At 44.2% G+C, this 20,067-nt stretch overlaps 1 protein-coding gene across 20 annotated transcripts in view; it reads right to left on the bottom strand.

The window, feature by feature from the left end:
* GASK1A (golgi associated kinase 1A) overlaps window positions 1-20,067 on the bottom strand; it is an 86,366-nt gene that overhangs the window by 6,211 nt on the left and 60,088 nt on the right. For 12 of the 20 annotated variants that reach the window (XM_054245534.2, XM_054245523.2, XM_054245533.2 and 9 more), the window contains 3 exons: window positions 11,562-11,684; window positions 9,688-9,791; window positions 7,825-9,059 (listed from right to left, as the gene is read on the bottom strand). In XM_054245534.2, coding sequence (XP_054101509.2) covers window positions 8,849-9,059; window positions 9,688-9,791; window positions 11,562-11,684 — 438 coding nt within the window. In that variant the 3' untranslated portion in view covers window positions 7,825-8,848. Of the gene's footprint in view, window positions 1-2,170; window positions 2,303-3,253; window positions 3,380-7,824; window positions 9,060-9,687; window positions 9,792-11,561; window positions 11,685-20,067 lie in introns of those variants that run through there. The other 8 variants (XR_013527237.1, XR_013527239.1, XR_013527234.1 and 5 more) reach the window with 2 other exon arrangements.

Here is a 20,067-nt window from a genome sequence, read left to right as displayed (position 1 = left end):
CCAGTGCTATTTTCCTGCACAACCTGGGTGCTACCTCTACTGCTGTGTGAGATGTGTTGAGTTTCCACCTAGAGACACCTTCCTCCCTGGTGACATTGCCTTGGAGACTCAGTGATTCTTCCCTGGTTGCTTGGACAAAACCACCCAATGTGCCCTGCCCAGAGGTCCCAGAGACTGAGCTCTCAGCCACCCCAAAAGCCTTCAGCCCCTAGACCTAAATGCCATATCTCCAGACTGCCAAATGAGCATCCCCTGAGCAATGCTAACCAGGACCCAAGATAGGTCAGGAGAGGCCTCAGGCAGCACCTATGCTGGTCCAGCGTGGGGACTGGGGGGCAACGGAGGAGGAAGAACTCCACAGTCCCTCCGAGAAATCGTAAGAAATCCCCTTGGGCCTCCCGCCCATTGAAGAGGCCTTGGGCCAGAGTAGGTGCATGTGTGAGGGAAGGAAAGACCCATGTCAGTAGCAATGCAGGCCTCAGAGCCAAAACCTCCTGCCTGGGCAAAAGGAAAATGCGTGGTCCAGGAGGGAGATGGAGGAAGTGCACCTGAGCCAGCCAGCATGCCTCAGAGGGTCGGTGGTGGCCGTTCACGCACCCAGGAGCCCAGGCCAAGGGGAACTATCTCAATATTCACAGAGGTCCCTCCTGCACTTCTGTGTAGGCAGGGCTCTTCCTTTGACCCCCTTTGCCGACAGTGCTTTGTCTACCCTCCCAGGCTTTCTGTGTCCTCAGTTACAAGAGACATGCTTCCCAAACACAACACCAAGACACACACTCTGACAGCCAGACACACTATGGAAGATCAGGCCTCTCTCCAAGCATCGGGAACCTGGGCCACCACAGCATTCTTACTCCTTCCAAAGTCTATGATCTCTGTGGGAAATTTGCTTGATAATAATTGTTGAATAAGTGAATAAACGAATGTAAGAAAGAAGGAAGGATGCTATAGTGATTGGGACCAATGGCTCTGGAATCAAACAGACCTGGGTTCAAATCCCAACTCCATCAGTAATCTGCTCTGTGACCTTGGGTAAGTGACCCACCCTCTCTGAGCCTTAGTTTCCTTATCTGTCAAACGGGAACAATAATGCCTACCTTGTGGAGTTGTGAGAGTTTGAGATAAGGAAGTATCTAAAGCTTCTGGCATAGCATGGGACCACTGTAAATGTTCAGAACATGCCAGGTGGTGCTTATGACTGTCTTAGAGTGAGCTCCTCCCCAGACAAGCTCAATGTTGCCCATTCACAAGGCAGTGCAAGGCTGACAGATGTTCCAGTCAGGGACGGAGGGACAGGCTTCTCACAAGCAGAGTGGTTTATCGTTCCCATCATATCCTTCGAAACATCATGAGACCTGCGCAATCCGTCATCCCACACCACCTGCTTCCACCACGAGCCCCACTGGGATAAGTTACAGCTCCTGGCAGCTGCCTCCCTGGAGTCACCTGGGCTCTCTTCTGTTGAGGAACAATGACCATATTTCTCTCCACCAACAGGGGTCAGCATTTTCTGTCTGAGATTCTTGAAGGGAGCAGATGTGGCTTCCCCACCCAGCTCTCTTCCCTAAGTGGACCTGAAATCTCGAGAACCCTTCTGGCACTCCTCAGGGGGATCGTTCTTTCCAGCGGCTCTCCAAAGCAAAGAGTCCTGATTTATAGCATTTACCGATTTCCATGGTATAAACAGACAATAGCAAAATGTAGTAAAATAATTGTAAGTGGTGTATTTTGTATACTTATTTTGTTTCAATGTAATTTATTTAATAGTAACTATAGTTTTTTTTCCTCCTTTTTAATACCCCTCAATTGGGATATGCTTTTTAAAAAAATAATGAGGTGGGACCTCGCTATTTTGCTTAGTCTTGAACTCCTGAGCTCAAGCAATCCTCCTGCCTCAGCCTCCCAAGTAGCTGGAATTATAGGTATGCGCTACCACAGCCAGCATACAGTTTAATTTTTTAATAATGGCTGTACTTTACAACATAAACTCTTGCAAGCCAATATGAACAGACTACAGTATTTCACTGCGGCAGGCTGAAACAATGGCCCTCCAAAGATATATTCACTTCCTCGTCCCCCGAATCTATGAATACTACCTAAAATGCAAAAGAGTGAATATTATTTTATATGGCGAAAGCGATATCTAAGAATCCTGAGAGGAGGCTCTTACCCTGGATTATCCAGGTGGGCCCCAAATCTAATATGTCCTTGTAGGAGAAAGGCAGCTGCTCCCATCTGTATGGGCTCAGGCAAGACACCCCGCTGTTCTTCCTCCCCGCTGCCTCTGCCATTGGTTCCTTATCTGTAGAGTAATGATAATAAAATTGGGGTTGTTGTATGTCATTCATGAGATAATCTGTGTAAAGCCCTTAGCATTAGTTATTACAGGTCTGTCCAGAATCTCATACTGACACCCTGGGGGCCAGATGTGATTCAGAATTCTGACTCTTTCAGCTCGAGAAAGGTGATATGGTACACATGCCAGGCATTATGCAGTGCCCCCAGCAGAGTCTGAGGTTAACACCCAATAACCAAACACATTGCTATTCCTGCAGTAAGTTGTATAATTATTCATACTAAGTGGGATATGAGTATTTTTATTTTATTTTATTTTATTTTGTTTTGTTTTATTTTATTTTATTTTGAGACGGAGTTTCGCTCTTGTTACCCAGGCTGGAGTGCAATGGCGCGATCTCGGCTCACCACAATCTCCGCCTCCTGGGTTCAGGCAATTCTCCTGCCTCAGCCTCCTGAGTAGCTGGGATTACAGGCATGCGCCACCATGCCCAGCTAATTTTTTGTATCTTTAGTAGAGATGGGGTTTCACCATGTTGACCAGGATGGTCTCGATCTCTTGACCTCATGATCCACCCGCCTCGGCCTCCCAAAGTGCTGGGATTACAGGCTTGAGCCACCGCATGTGGCCGGGATATGAGTTTTAGCACCAAACATACCAAAAATGCTTTTGATTTTCATGCTCTGGGGAATTGTTGGAATTGCATCTAGAAGGTTATGAACCTGTGTTACTATCATCAGCCGTCCCCCCGCCCAGCTTGGAAACCATCATTTTTCTTACAATATCTCATTCATTTGGGGATGCAGGAGGAGCAGGTTGGACCTGGAGTGAGGCTGTCTGGCAGCACGGAGGCTGGCAATTGTGATTGCCTCAGCAGAGCCTCTCAGGCCAATGTGCCTGAAGTGGAGCATAACCCCCATCCCACTCTACCCACTGCAGACCCATGGCAGCTCTGACCTTCACAGCCTCTTCTAAGATTGGTGGGAACATCCTGATTCCCGGCTGTTTGCTTCACTTGGCACACAGTTCTCATTCCAGAGGGAACAGCTGGGCAAGCAGCAAGCACTGAGGCGAAGAGCCTTTCTTGAAAAGGATAAAAGTGGATGACATTTCCAGTTTGCAGGAAAGACACTGTTAATAGATTAGACAGAACTTCAACAAGCAAAGAGCCCGATGCAGGTGAATGTGCTTGGCCAGGAGTTGCAGTTTGAGTCACTCCGTGTCCAGAGAACCGGCCCTGCCATATCACTGACAGACAGTTCTTCTTCTGCTAATCCTTCTGAATCCAAAGAGGAACTGTCAGGGTGTCTGGGCTGGGGAGTGTGGTGGGAGCATCTTTTAGTGGTGGTTTGGAGGCAAGACTTGCTAACACAGTTCCTGCTGGGCTTAAAGTCTCACCCTTCTACCTACAAGCTGAGTGACTTTGGGTGACCCTATGTGCCTCATCTGTAAAATGGAGATAATAACAATCACACCTCCCCATGTGGTTGTTGTGAGGTTAAAAGCTTTGATCCATATAAACCACCTAACCCAGGGAGCCTGCCCTTCTCCCACCCCCAGGGAGGAAGAGGTCAGCATTGATGAGAGTGCCCAGAAATGGTGTCCTTGCCAGATGGGCTAAGGAGGGAGAGCTGGGCCCTGTGACACAGTGCCACAAGTGGTTGGTGTGCACTGGGCAGACTGAGAGGCACTGCTCTACATCTGCCCACACACCCCCCTGTCTGTGCTGAGCAGACCTGTTCACATTAGCACACAAAAGGGCTTAGTGCAAGCTGGGGCCTTGCTCACTGACAGGAAGAGTCTGGCTTGGTCTTTTCAAAGAGAAATTCTACACACACACACAAGGCAACCCTGCCAGGCAGATTTCCTCTCCTTTCTTAGGTGGCCACCCCTGCTCCATTTCAGTGTAAAGGAATCCTGCTCTCAGGATGTGGCTATTTGCCTGCCCTTCTGGGTGCCAGGCCGCTGCCTTCACCTGCATTGCCAGCTAACTTTGTTTAGTCCTCACAGCCAGGCGGTGTGAAAATCAACAAAGACTAGCCAAGGGAGAGCAGACAGGGGCTTGCTACGGCAAGGGGGTCAGCACCATCACTTGCATTTGGCAGGGACTCCGAGGCAGGCACGGACTGGGAAAGCTTTATAGTGAGAAAGGGAAGGCTCCAGGTACACCCTGATTGGAGGCTGCTGACATGGGAGACACTGGAAGTGAGCAAACCAGAGGTAGGGCATCCTAAGTGATTGGTTAGGGGAGCATATTTGGCTTTCTCTGATTGGTCCTGAGTTGAAAGTAGGGACAAAAATAAGGAAGCTGGCAGTCACTGATTAGGTCCTCACTCTACTGGGCAGATTGTGGTTGGGTCTGTGAGCTGGTTGCTACAGAGGTGGTGGCCCAGAGTTTTATTATTATATGTAGTTTGGGCATTGTCCACTTGCATGTTCAGTCTCTCAATGGCAAGACAGGATGAGAGCTGTTTTATTTCAAAAGGGCTGGTTAAGTCACAAAGTAGAATGAGTCTCATCCTGATGTGAGAGCCCCAACTCTGCTTTGCAATGAAATGTTTCCTCGTATTCCTTTCTCCTTGCCATTGTCTAGGATGACAACTGTCTCACTCCCAACTCTGGATGAATGTAGGTCTACCAGGCAGAAGGCAAAGCAGAGGCTGCTAAACAGAAACTGGTTGAGACCAGGAGGAGCAGCATAACTCGATAAGGGTATCCTTGAAAAGAACTGAGAACACAGGAAGAAGAGAGGAGAAAAGACAAAAAAGTCAAAGTTAAATAAACAGTGGTGACCTTAAGAGAAATGCCTGAACTCTCTAAATCCAAACTCCCTTTTTCAAGGGCCTGAGTATTGCCCAGGACACTTCTTTATTTCTATCTCCATTGAGTATGCCAGGCATGCTGGTTGACTGCAGGCACCTGCTACCTATCTCCCACACTAGTTTGTAAAAGATCTAGCAAAAGCCACAGGGCCCAGATGGTTTTATGGGAGAGTTCTATAAAACTTTTGAGGAATAAATGGTTCTTATTTAAACTGTTACAAAGCATTACAAAGATAATAAAATTCTGAATTTATTTTACGAGATATGTTTAAATTTAATAGTAAGACACCATGGAGTGCCCAAAATGGAAAACCTTATGAATGTATAGGCAAAAATTCTAAAAATAAAATTGGCAAGTTAAATTCTGCAGTTCCCAAAATACGAACATACCTCAGCCAAATAGGTTTATTCTGAGAATATAAAGATTATTCAGCATTAGAAATTTAAAGGAGAAAAACTATATTTCCAATAGATATTGAAAAGGGCAATGACTAAAATTCAATCCCCATTCTTGATTTTTGAAAAATTCTTTTAGTAAGCTAAGAATAAAAAGAAACTTCCATAACTTGATGAAAGATATTTATCAGAAATGATTTATTTAAGCTTGATAATACTTAATAGAAACCACAGACTTGTTCCCATTAGTCAGGAATAAGATGTGGATGCCTACTACTGTCATTATTGTTAGTCAGTTTTCCTCCAGAACGCTCCCAACCTAAGTAATATAAATAAATTAGAAGAGTATACACACACGTGCACACACAAACACACACACTTGTGAAATATAAATATAAAATCATCATTATTTGAAAATATTATTTTCAGAGATAAAGAGAAAAAAATTAAAAGAAATAAAAAGAAAATATTATTTTTGACTTAAAAACTGTTAAGATATGGACCTAAAAGTCTATCTAGAAAAATCTAATCAAGAAAAAGAACTCATTCTCAATAGGAATAAAAATTACAAACTCTCTTTAAAATGAGTTTATTTGTTGAAGAAAACTTTAAAATGTTACTAAGGGCAGAGTGCGGTAGCTCATGCCTGTCATCCCAGCACTTTAGGAGGTTGGGATGGGCAGATGCCTTAAGCTCAAGAGTTCAATACCAGCCTGGGCCATATGGCGAAATCCCACCTCTACAAAACAATACAAAAATTAGCCGGTGGTGGTGGCGCACCTGCTGTCCCAGAGACTCAGGTGGCTGAGGTGGGAGGATCACTTGAGCCCAGAAGTTTTAGGCGGCACTAAGCTGAGATCTTGCCACCGCACTCCAGCCTGGGTGACAGAGCAAGACCATGTCTCAATAAACAAAACAATGTTGCTAGAGATTATCAAAGAATAGGTGGATTGATAAACCAAGTCCCTAAATGAGTGCACTCAATATTCAAATATGTCAGATTCCCATGACTTATAAATTCAACATAATCACAATCAAAACACCAATGGGATTTTGAGGATAATAGAAGAGGGGTGGCATAGTTCATAGACTGACATTATCATATGAAAGATGAATGCACAAAAATAGCAAAGAAAAAAACTAAAGTAGAATGAAAATATGGGAACTCAGCCTACCAGATAGCAGAAAAAAATAAAAAATAAAGTAACTTTAATTAAAACACTGTAATATTAATGCAGGAACTGAAAAAAAAATATCAGAATAGAGTTCACAAAAGGACCTCCATGCATATAGGAACTTGGTATCTGTTAAGAGTATACTTTCACAGCAATAGAGAAAGAATAGACTATGGAATAATGTTACAGCTATTTTAGGGGAAATGAAACTTGTTAGATCCATAACTCACACCATTCGCTGCTTAAAACCACATAAAATAAAGGCTTTATAAGTGAATTTAGAGGGAATCTATAAGAAATATATATATGAAAATATATAAGAAATACTATGTAATATATAAGAAATACTGTATAATACTAGAGTAAAACAGGAGATTATTTCAATATTCTTGAAGTGGTGACAGCCTTTCTAAGAAGGCATGAAACTCAAAAGACTTAAAGGGAAAGTTAAACAAATTTGACTATGTGGAAATTAACATTTTACACTTGGCAAAAGAATTTATAAACAAAGTTAAGAGACAAATGACAGGCTGGAAGAAAACATTTACGACATGTCAACAGAGAGAAGACTGATTACACTCAATAGAGTCAAAGATTTCCAACAAATTAACAAGCAAACATCTTAAAAGAAAAGGGCAATGCAGAAAAGAAAGACAAATGTCTGGTAAATAAGTGGAAAGATGACTTCATTCATGATTAAGGAAATGCAGTTTTTAAAATAGGTTTTTCTACTAAATAGACCAAAAAAACCCCAAGAAGTCTGAGAATGTCAAGTGTTGCTGAGGGTGTAGAAAAATCATCAGTTCCCTATCCTCTTGGGAGAAATGTAAATTGACATGACCATTTCAGAGAGCAAGTTGGCAGTTTCTCTCCGAATACTGAATGCCCATACCCTTTACCCTAGAAATTCTCTTACGAAAATCTAGCTCGCAGAAATACTTGCACGCCACACAATCACGTTCATGGCAGCAATGTCTGCAATTGATAAAAAATTGGAGCTACTTAAATGTTCATGATCATGGGACCAGCTAAATAAAATCTGATACATCTGTGCCTTGGAATTTCATGCAGTCACCAATAAAGATCGGGTCCATTCAGATACAGAATGTAGTGAATAAAGTAAAAATACAGTGAGTTGACAAAGAAAGCATGACCACACTTTTATTTTTTAATTTGCATGTACTGTGACCATGAACAATACATACACACACCGCTAGGGGGTTTGTGGACTTGTGCTTTTTGTCATATGCTTCTATTATTTATGAATTTGTTTTTACGGAGCATGTATTACTTTAAGACTTTTATAATTTTTTTAAATTAAAAAACATAACTGAGTAAGAATTGAAAATTTAAAGTCTATAAAAACAAATGCATTATGTTTCATTTCTTAGGCCTGAGTCTACTTTCAGCCAGAGCAACTCTAGGCTGCAAGTGTAGTTCTTTTTTTTTTTTTTTTTTTTGAGGTGGAGTTTCACCCTTGTTACCAGGCTGGAGTGCAATGGTGCGATCTCGGCTCACTGCAACCTCCGCCTCCTGGGTTCAGGCAATTCTCCTGCCTAAGCCTCCTGAGTAGCTGGGATTACAGGCATGTGCCACCGTGCCCAGCTAATTTTTTGTATTTTTAGTAGAGACGGGGTTTCACCATGTTGACCAGGATGGTCTCGATCTCTTGACCTCGTGATCCACCCGCCTTGGCCTCCCAAAGTGCTGGGATTACAGGCTTGAGCCACCGCGCCCGGCCAAGTGTAGTTCTATGAAGATGGTACCTTTATTAGGTTTGTCTCGTGCCTTGCATGCAGGCGTGCACACATGCCACACACACCTACACACCTCTACACCTCTACACACACACAGCGCTCTCCAGCTCTGCATATGCATGTGCGTCACACATTTTTACAGTATATTGAGCAGCTCACAGAACATTTTTGAATGTATTTGATAGTATAAGGGAATAAACAGCCAGCGCCAAGAAGGCAGAAAGGAATGCATTGAGATTGAAAACCACAAGCTACCTCCACCATCCCAGGCAGGTAAAATATCCTGTGACATCCTTGTGCCTCTCTGTCTTCTGGCTTTTCCTATTTGTCCGCAAGAGGAGTGAGTCCAAGAAGATGTGGCCGTCAGAATGGATGCTCATTGACTCAGGGCTGTGGTGAGGCTCACGGGTTCTCATCCCTGAAGAGTGTAAGGTTGTGCTTCCGGATATGTTCCAGCAGCACCTGTCCTCGCCGCTCCAGGGTCTGGAGGACCTGCTTCAGCCCCTGGGCCCCACCTTGGCTTTCCCAGAACACAGGGTCCATCTGCAGCGACTTAAGCAGCATGTTCTGTAGACACCCTGATGTGAGAACCCTCACAGCAGACTCAGGAAACCTGGAGTGAAGGCCCCAGAGCCCCACAACAGAAAGGGAAAGCAACAGTGATCTCAGAAAGTTTCAATAACAGGTAAAGCCAGATGGCCAGAGCTTGCATAGCTGAGGAACTCTGGCAAAGTCGCCCTGCAAACTCCCCAGGCCTGTGCCGCTATCTCATTAACAGAGGCCCCTTTGCCTGGCTGTGCTGTGAAGGCAGGGGATAGACCTTTCAGATGGGTCCCATCCTACACAAAAGCTAGGTGAATAAATTCTGCTATCCCAGGCTCCACTTGGCAAATGCAGGGCCAGAAAAAAATCCTAGGAAGGCAGAGCTGCCTGACAAGAGTGAGCAGGGAAGAACAGACTCGCCTACCTAGAACAGGGGAAGGGCTAGCCTTCCCACACCCCAGCAGTGCAGCTAGTATTCTGCAGGCACAGGAGGCCCTCTGGATATAGGGGTAGGCCCTGCAACTGTAACCCCTGTCAGCTTTCCCAGGGCTTTCCACCACCGCCTAAAGTTCTGATCCAATAGCTTCTGTCTGATGGACCGTGACCTTCTCGGGGCCACAGTTCAAGGTCCCATGGTTTGCAGCAAGGCCATCATGTCTCAGTCCCGTGAATTTCCACCCAACCCTTTTGACCCTCACCCATCTATGCCCTCCAGCAGCCGAAAGTTCAGCTTGTCTTCGGGGTGCTGAAGGTTGCCAGCATTATCGATGTAGACCAGGTGAGATGGATCACTGCTCCGGACCTCAGGGAAGAGGGTGGACAGAGACAGAGGTGGGTCAGGGTGCAGCTACGGCTGGCACCTATGGACTTGTTCAAGATTAAGTAGCTGAGAGCCCTGAGCTGTCAGTCCCCCAGTCCTTCCTAACAGTCCTCACGGCTGAGCACATACTCTTATCACAGTGCTAAGCGCTTCTAGGTATCCTCTCAATTAATGCTTCCGGTAACCTTAGGAAGCAGGTACTAGTGTAAGCTCTATTTTACAGAAATGGTGGCACGTTCTTTAAGTTAGGCAATTTGCACGAAATCACACAGCTAGTAAGTAGCTGGCCTGTTTCAAACCTGGACCCATAGGGCTAAGCCACAGCACCACTGCTAAATTGCAAGGCTGAAGGACTGATCCCGTTTTGGTGGCTGAAGGGGTGAGGAGCATGGCCGGGAATCGGCAGGTGCCGAGGTAGCCTCCTCCTCGGGTCCATTGGCTGTGCGAGGCATCGCACATGTGCTGCTCACACATGTACACACACTCACTCACCCCTTTGTGCCACCTGTGCCTGTGCCCTGGGCATCCCCTGAGCATCAGTGACAGCACACAGTGGTGTCTTTTATCCTCAAAAACCACTGACAATACTGTTTCTACAGAAGAGTTTAGCAGCTCCTAAATCTTTTCAAAACTAAAATCAGCACCAGAGAATTCTTTAGTACCTTAAAGAATATGGTGTGGTTGTGAATGGGAGGCCATCTCTCCTGGCCCCCACTCCCATGCACACACTCCATTCCCACATTGTCTCCGAAAGTCTACGGGCATTTCCCACAATCCTCTCCAATGGCCTAGACTTAAGCTATGAGCCTCTGTTTCCAAGACCTTAGCTTCCCCTCTCTCTGCCTCTTCTCCTTTTACACCCCACTCCACAAGTCAGGATCACCTTTTTCTCAAACAATGATTCTTTCCTCTGGAAACTGCTGTCCTAAAAGGTCTGGGAAAAGCCTGCTCACCAGGGGTAGACAATGGAGATTAAAGTTTTGCCTGTCCAGGGGATGCTTACCTTTGACCAGGGAAAAGGAGAGATGGCTCTGGAGGCAGGGGAGGAGAATTCCCAGCACCACCACTAGGCAATCCTGGCATCCGGGTGATGTGGCCGGCCTGAAGCCCAGCCCTGGACACCAGGCTGACAGCTCCCCTCCAAGAGCGAAGGGAGGCTGTGAGGACACTGTGCTTCATTGCAGGACAACATAGAGAAACCCTTCCCTGGGGGAAGCACCTTGCTTCTTAGGCAGAAGAAGTGGCTATTCTGCCCTCACCAATGGCTTCAGCACATTGCTTCCCACCCTCGACTGCAGTTTTGATGGGAGCAGCACCAGCCTGTGAGCCACTGGGGTCTTGGGTTCATACCCTAATGCTGCTACCATATGGCCCTGGAGATTCCTTTCCCTCCAGACTGCAATTCCTCATTTACTGGCACAGTGAAGATGCTGACTAGACACACCATTCTCAAACTCTACTTCCAGGAGCCTCAGTTCCCTGGAGTCTCTTAGGGGCAGTGGAGACAGTGAAAACAGGGCTCCAGCCCGCACCCCACGCTCCACCTCAGAGACTTTCTTAAAGCTCCATTTTGTCAGTTTTATATATTGCAGCCTCCTGGAAATATTCAAACAACTGGTTCTGCTGCTAAAAAGAACAAGACTGGGAAACCCCAGCATCAAATGATCTCTGAAACTTGCTAACAGCAACTTCTGAAGGAGACAGGAAGACCCAGGTCTGGGCTGACAAGGGGATGGTGTGGAGGAGACATACCAGGATGTGGACCAGCCGCAGCTCAGCCGGGTTCCGGCACTTATCTCGGAGCCCCTCTTCCACACAGGGGTCTGAGGGCTCAGGCTCGAAGCCACAACAGTAGCGATCCAAGCGGTCATGGACCTGTGGAGACACCCAGTCTTTGGTGGGGTGCAGCAGGGGGCCTGCCTCCACCAGGTACAGCATGGAGGCCACCTGACCCTGGGGCAACAGGAGGGGTGACCCTCAGTGGTTCTCTGTGCTGGTCATTACTAAATGGGGCTTCCACTTTCCTCCTCTGGCCAGCTCACTCTGCACACCAGGAGCTGTTTACTCATGCCTCAGGCCAGTGTAGATTTTCACCCAGTGCCCACAGCTTAACCTACACCATTGCTCTTCAGCTCTAACATGGCACCACTGGGGCTCTGAATGCTGACTGTCTGCCTGTCTACTTTGGGAGACTCCACATCACTCTATTTTTTCTTTAAGCAGCAAATGCTACATCAGGGATTCCTCCCTTCTTTAGAGGTGCAAGTCCTTTAATGATCATCTCAACAGTTCCAAGTGGACAGCTCTTTCACCTTGCAGCAGGCCTGAATCAAGCTGGGGAAGGATGAGGGCATCCTTAATGTGGTGTGCGGTCAGTCCTGAAGAGCTTTGCCACCCTTCCCCTGCATAGACACATACAGATGACACCCACAGCATTTTAGAGTGGATCAGAGGATTCCTAGAATCACATTTCCCACTCACTTGCTTCAAGGATGCTTTCTTCAGAAGGAAAGAGTCACAGACTGCAAGTCAGCAACAGGAAGAATCGTGGGTCTGTCCCAGCCGTGACCTACATGAGGTTAGGATCTACTGTGAGCATCTAGGACAAAGAGGTTGAGGATGGAGAGACATACAAGCGGAAGTGGTAGAGTCCTCTGAGGACGGTTAGGGGAGGGCTTGCTGTGGGGAGAGAGACAGGAAAGGGAAAATAGTTGAAGTGAGGAGTTGGTTTGGAGAAGGCTTGGGATATGCTAGTAAGTAGATGAAAGATGAATGAGGGCAGCTGAGCAGCAGGGAATCACCAACACACACGAGATGTGTGAGCCAGGGAAAACTCATTCTCTTTTCCTTTTACAAAGGAAACTTGGTTTGATGTAATACCTCGATGAGTGCTTACAGTAGATGGTGAAATCCCAGGAGGTCTGGATGTGGAGGACTTGCTTTTCATGGGACAAGAAGAAAAGTTAGTTTCTTGCTGTGGAAGGGGGAAGACAGAGGAATAGAGACAGTGAAGGGAAGCAGGAAGCAGCAGGAGTCTGGGGCTGTGAGATGTGCCCTCCCATTAGTTCTCTATCCTTCAGTAAAGCTGTCACTCTTGTGAAATGTTTGGTGGATACTGAGCTTTGAGTTCAGGTTTTGTGTGAGGCAAGTCAAGGTAGTACTCATGGCACATGAAAGAGAAGGAGTCCATCCACTAGTGGGACTTGTCCAAATACTAGGAAGGGCTCTAAACTTCACAGATTATGGGGCCAGGGGTTTTAGTCGTTTTCTTAAATCTTCCAGGTGGTGATGAAAATCAGTGAGGAGGCCTTGAGGATTTCTGGGCTCTACCAGACAGACAGTGAATCACATAGGTACCTAACACTCAGGCTGCAAAATGTACTAAGTTCCTGAAAGAGCCTGATTTGTGGAAGACCTAGATTGGACATTCTGATCTCATCTTTGCAAAATGGCCAGTCTGAATTAGAAAGCCTGGGAACACCACTGAAAAGGAAGACATCAGCCTGGGAACCTGGAAACCCAGTATGAAGGGAGCAGAGCAGACCTCATTTCAAGAAAATTGTCATTATTTGACCTGTCTGGTGATTCCCTAGTAAACGCCACTGAAAAGCATGGCTTTTTTGGTTGCCCAGTACTAAAAGCCTTTTCCTAAAACGGTAGAGGATATTTGTTGAAAACATTTACTGGCAAATGTTTCAGCAGCATGGCTGTCTGAGGCAAATGGATCACAGTTGGGACAAACAATAGATTAACCAAAAAGCTTTAAAAGGAAAAGATAAGAAATGAAATGTCCAAGGGGCTGTCAAAAGCTCCAATATGTTCCTGGAAATCTGGAAGCCCACATACACATGTGTAGGACTGTGCACATGTTCAGGAAAAAACTGAAAAGACCCTAAGCTCTCACCTCTTGCTGACCTTGAGACTGTACAAGCATGAGTGAAGGCAAAAGCAGATTTGTCAATTGCATAGATATGTGTTAGAGATGCCTCATTTCTAGACACAGAGCCCTTTGGCAAAGAGTAGTAGACTTATTGGCTTCAGAAATTCATGAAAATCTCCTGCTCAGTCATCAGCTGATCACTGAACTAACTGAGCAGAAATTTCAGTGGCCATATAAAATAAAGAATGCAGATGAATATAGAGTTTGTTCATAAAAACAAAACAAGCAAATAACAAAGAAAATAACTACAAATAAAAATAACTACAACAAAGAGTAACAACAAAAATCCTGAGGAAAAGAAGAATCTGATTTTCAGAGTGGCTACCTTACATTATTTAAATACTCTGTTTTCAACAAAAAAAAAATGAGACAATCAAAGAAACAAATATGGCCAATATGCATGAAAAAAAGCAATCCATCAAAATTGTTCCTGAGGAAGCCCAGATGTTGGAGAAAAAATTTAAATTAGCTATTTTAAATACGTTCAAAGAACTAAAGGAAACAAGGCCTAGAGAAGTAAAATATGAGAATGATACCTCACCATAAAGACTGCATCAATAATGAGATAGAAATTATAAAGAGAAACCAAATATAAATCATGGAGCTGAAAAGTACAATAACTTTTAAAAATTTACTGAGAGGATCAACAGCAATTATGAGCAGGCAGAAGAATGAATCAGACAATCTGAAGATAGGTCAACTGAGATGATTAAGTATGAGGAATAAGAAAAAAAATGAAGAAAATAAACAATGCCTCAGAGACTCATGTAACACCATTAAGTGTATCAATACATGTGTAAGAGGAGTTTTAGAAGGAAAGGAGGAGGGTATGAAAATAATATTGGAATAATTAATGTCCAAAACCTCCCCAAATTTGGTGAAAAGCATTGATCTACACATCCAAGAGGTCCAATGAACTCCAGTAAGATAAACTGAAAGAGACCTACACCTAGTATAAAACTGTCAAAAGCCAAAGATAGAATCTTAAAAGCAGAAGGAAAGAAGTCACTCATCACATAAAAATGATTCTTTCAAAGAGTAGTTTGACATCAGATTTATCAAAAACCATGGAGGCCAAAAGGCAGAGGAATAACATTCAAAGTGTTTAAATTAAATTTAAAAAAGAGAGTCTGTCAACTAAGAATTTTATATACAGCAAAACTATCCTTCAAAAATTAAGGAGAAATTAAGACATTAACAAAACAACAGCATAGTTTATTATCAGCAAGACTGTTCTACAAGAAATACTGAAAGGAGGCCTTCAGGCTGAATGAAAGGAAACTAAGTAGTAACTTGAATTAATATCAAGAACTAAAAAGCTCTGTTCAATGTAACTACATAGATAAACATAAAATACAGTATAAATGTATTATTTCGATCTGGACTTCTTTTTTTCCCCTCTGATTTAAAAAACAAAACTACTTAAAGCAATAATTATAATCTATGCTGATGGGCAAAAAATGTATAAAGATGTAATCTGTGACAAGAATAGCATAAAAGGGGAGGGGGACAGATTTACGTAGAAGGAAAGTCTTTTTACACTATTGAAATTAAATTGCTGGTAATCTGACCTAGATTGTTTAAAATCAAGATGTTAATGGTATTCCCAGGGCAACCACGAGAAAATAACTACAGTTCTAGTCACCAAGAAACCTCACAAAACCAGATGTCAAGAAATTAGACAGCATTCAATAGTCCTAAGTACTGTCCTCAAACATTATTTTCTCTGTTTTTACAGTTAAACATGGAGAATTCACACCTCAGGTCTAGACAGGCTGAGGGCATTTCTGTGAGGCCACATTAGGTAGCAGTAGACCAAATGGATTAAATACATCCACTGATTCTAGTAAAAAAGTAAGTTTAGCCCAAAGGCCAATGCACAAAGCCCAGAAGATTGGTCCAGCTTGGCAAAGAACCACAGCCCTGTTCATGCAATGAGCCTATTAGCAAGACCTCCTGAGAAGGACTCTCTTTACTGCTTTGGCCTCCTGAATTTTGGGTAACCAATACCCAATTTTCCTTCTTTCCTGTAATATCCAATTATGAAAAATTTCAAGCATACAGCAAATTTGAAATAATTTTGTGGTTAATACCCACATACCCATCACCAAAAATCTACCATGAATATTTTATTATACTTTATGACATATAAAACCATCTATACATCCCTATTTCCATCCATTAAGTCATCTTTTGTCTTATTTTTTATGCATTTCAAATTAAGTTGCAGACGTCAGAAATTTCCTCCTAAATTTTCCCCTAAATACATTGGGATTTGTCCAAATCCTAGAAAGGGCTCTAGACCCCACAGGTTATAGGACCACTCATTAGATTTCCTGGTTTTCCTATAAAAGAACCAATCTTCCCTACTAGATACAGTCTGGTGGCATCATCAATCCAAGTACCCTGCACACCCAGCCATGAAGTGAGGATGGGGTCCAAGCCTCCCTAACCATACACCCTCCACCCCTACCCTGACTCTCCAGGCTTCCCAGGCTTCCCTTTTTATTCCATTCCCTGAAGTCCTAATGTCTTACCAAATATAGATCTTCTATTGCTTGTGTTAACCAGAGTTCATCTCTGTTGCTTGGACTCAAACTCCCTCCAGGTGATGCACCCCCTGCATTTTCCTTCTTCCAGGTTAAACACACTTAAATTTTGAAACTATGGTAGGTGCTTTTGATGTCCCACACCCATGAACCTGGGATACACCTACAGAAGGTCCCAACCATAAAGTCCCCATAGGTAGAGGTACTCTGGCCCATAACAGGCTTGACCCATCCATGCAACAGGCTGAAAGAGCTGGAAAATCAATGCCCCCAGGAGCAAGCTTCAACCATTGACTTATGGCAGTTAGTGTACAAATATCATAGCCCCTCTCCTCCCATGGAATGATACCCTACAGCAGCATTCTACACAGTCTGTCAAGGGTCCTCATCTGGGTTCAGCCTCACTTGCCCATAGTGGCAGCCTGCTCTTCATTGGCTTTTCTTCCTTCCCTGTTTCACTTCCCCATTTGCTCACCAGGTTTCCTAGGACTACCTCCCAGATAAATTGCTCTGTCCAAATCCTAGTCTCAGGGTCTCTTTTTAGGGAACTGAAACCTAGATAGAAACCCCTCACAGTCCCTATTGCTGTCATGTAACCAGGCTCTTGGTCAACATTCTTGTCATACTTTAATACCTAGCATTGGACACAACAGCTGAGAATCAAGTTATAGAGCAGCACAGAAACATCACCTCCCTGATTCCAGATGCTAAGACTGGATTAGCATCTTTGCTAATCTTATCATATTGTTGACATCTATTGTGCATGTCCAGAACCAGCAAGTCTCTGTCTCATATGTGTCCATTCAGCCAGGGCTTCATTAACCTGCATTTATACCACTGACTCACAGGCCCTTGATAAAAGACTTTGCATTTAACATTATTCCATTTCCTCCTTTAATCTTTCATTGCAACCCATTGAATCTTTTTTTGGATGGTTTTGCTGTCACATTCATTTGCTTTTCCTGCCCCTACCAATTTTGGGTTGTGTCCCAGCCAGATCAGTAAGCCACTATACCAATGGGAGTGTTTTCAGCCACAAGAAAAAGCTGACTCAAAATGGCTTATGCCATGAGGAAGATTGAGATTATCTACAGCAGGAAGTCTTGAGGAAGGTCAGGCTGGTTGGATTTAGCAGCTCCATGTCATCATGATAAGGACTTCGGTTGCTTTCCGCCCTCCATGTTACCACCCACGATGTTAACAGCATCCCAATGTTGTCTTAGGATGCCTCGAGGTAGTTGCTGTGGGAACATGTTTCCTTGTTCCTATCCAGCAAGAGAGAGAAAAGAAGAGTATGAGAGAAAGAGAGAGAGAAGAAACCTCTCCCCTCAACAACCATGCAATAGAAAGCCTTCCCTTCAGCCAAATTAATAGACACACATTCGTGGACCAATAGCAATCAGTGGAAGATGTTAATGCACTGCTCCAACCTCTGCCTATTACCCAGTTCCAAAGTCACTTCCACATTTTCAGGTAACTTCATAGCAGCACCCCACTCTCTGTGGTACCAATTTGTTGCGTTAGTCCATTTTCATACTGCTATAAACAACTGTCCAAGACTGGTTAATTTATAAAGGAAAGAGATTTGATTGACTCACAGGTCTGCATGGCTGAGGAGGCCTCAGGAAATTTACAATCATGGAGGAAGGTGAAGGGAAAGCGAGGCACCTTCTTCACAAGGTAGCAGGAAGGAAAATGAATACAGGAGGAACTACCAAGCACTTATAAAACCATCAGATCTCAAGAGAACTCTCAAACACAAGAACAACATTGAGGAAACGATCCCCATGATTCAACTACCTCCACTTGGTCTCTTCCTTGACATGTGGGGATTATGGGAATTACAATTCAAGATGAGGTTTTCAGTGGGGACACAGTCAAATCCTATCACCACCCATATATGAGCCTACTCCATGCTTTCATATGCACCCCATCCTCAGCTAGAGCTACCAGAGGCTGCCAACAGAGTGGTTTAGTGCAGAGGTCAGAAAATCTCCATATAAAGGACCAGAGAGTAAATATTTTAGCCTTTGGAGGCCATACAGTCTGTCAAGACTACTTAAGTCTGCCACTATAGTGCGTATCTTGTAGATAATACATAAACAAATAGGCATGGCTATATGCCAATAAAACCTCACATGCACTGAAATTGAATTTTATATAAATTTAGGTGTCCCACGATATTGTTCTTTCAACTTTTTCAACCACTTAAAAGTGTTAAAACCATTCTATAAACAGGTAAGGAGTGAATTTGGCTGCGTTGTAGGCCATGGTTTAGTTTGTGAGCCTCAGTTTGAAGTCCAGATGTATTTGGGAATGAATCTGCCTCCACTATGTCCTGACTATGTGACCTGAAGAAATTACTAATCTTGGTGTGCCTCAGTTTTCTCATCAATGAAATGAGGAGGTGATGCTCCCATGGGGCTATGTTGAGGACCACACAGGATGTAAAGCAGGAGGAGGTTGTTGTGGAGAGTTTCCAGTAGTCTCTGGCCCTGGAAGGGACAGGCCAGTGGTTCCCTCCTAAAAAGCACTGGCCTCACCCCCAACTCACCCAGCACTACAGGTCTGAGAACAAGAGTCTGACGTGAAGTAAGTTATGATGGTCTAGCATCATAACTTCCATGCACAATCCTAGTGTTTAGAGCATGGACATATCTGAGAAACAGAAACCCACCAGTTGAATTATCCTGGGTCAGGAGAGCAAATGTCAGGGCAGTTCTAGCAAGCCTGAAATGCAATAACAACTCTGAATTTTGCTTCACGCCCACTGCACGACCAACCAAACCCCCTTGCTCCCACCAAATCCTCCCTGCTCCCATCTCAAGGCCATTCTGTGCAGATTTAAACTTGCAGCAGCATTTCTTTCCAGATGAAGCTATGAGAAATGCTGGCCCATATGATGCATGCAGTGCTGGCTTCCCAGAATCCACACCCATTTGAATGTTTCACAGTGAGGGCTTGACTGGCACACTTGCCAGTTTGATTCTGCCACACTGTCTTGCTGGTTTTTTCTTTTTTTTTTTTTTTTTGAGACAGAGTTTCGCTCTTGTTACCCAGGCTGGAGTGCAATGGCGGAATCTCGGCTCACCGCAACCTCTGCCTCCTGGGTTCAGGCAATTCTCCTGCCTCAGCCTCCTGAGTAGCTGGGATTACAGGTTTTTTCTACAGAAGAGAAATTAGGTTTAAACAGTAGCAGACTAGTAGCCAAACAAGACCAAGCTTAACTATCGTTCCCATATTCCTTCAAGATTTGATTTTTTCCCCTTTCTGAAAACATGATACCAAGAAAAAATTATAATCCTCTACTGTTTGGATTTTCTGGCACTGTTGCACAATCATGTGGACTGAAGGTTTTGTTTAATCTTACTCAATCTATGGTAATGCCCTTACTCTGTACCAGGTACCATCCTTAGTGCTTTACATATCACAAGTCATTTGACCCCTCCTAGCAGCCAAGAGGTAGACACTGTTATACCAAGAGGTAGCCCATTTCAAAGATGAGGCTGAGTAATGAGTCACAGAGGCTGAGTAATGTGATCCAGCCTCTTTTTATCATAACCAGAGACTTAATTGAAGGTTTTGGATGCAAGAACAAATTGAATCTCATGACTGGCTGCCAGTATGAACAATGTAGTAGGGTCTTCACATAAGGACTGCGGTCACTGCCTCTGTGACCTCCCAAACCCATCACATCTGGATGGGACAAGATACTGCAGTCTGCCAAGGAGGGACACCAGGTCCAGCTGTGGAGGCAGGAAGATCTGGG

This window comes from Callithrix jacchus, chromosome 15, assembly GCF_049354715.1.
Source record: "Callithrix jacchus isolate 240 chromosome 15, calJac240_pri, whole genome shotgun sequence".
NCBI classification, from domain to species: domain Eukaryota; kingdom Metazoa; phylum Chordata; class Mammalia; order Primates; family Cebidae; genus Callithrix; species Callithrix jacchus.
Note: the sequence above shows the minus strand (reverse complement) of the source record. Positions and strands in the feature narration are given on the sequence as shown.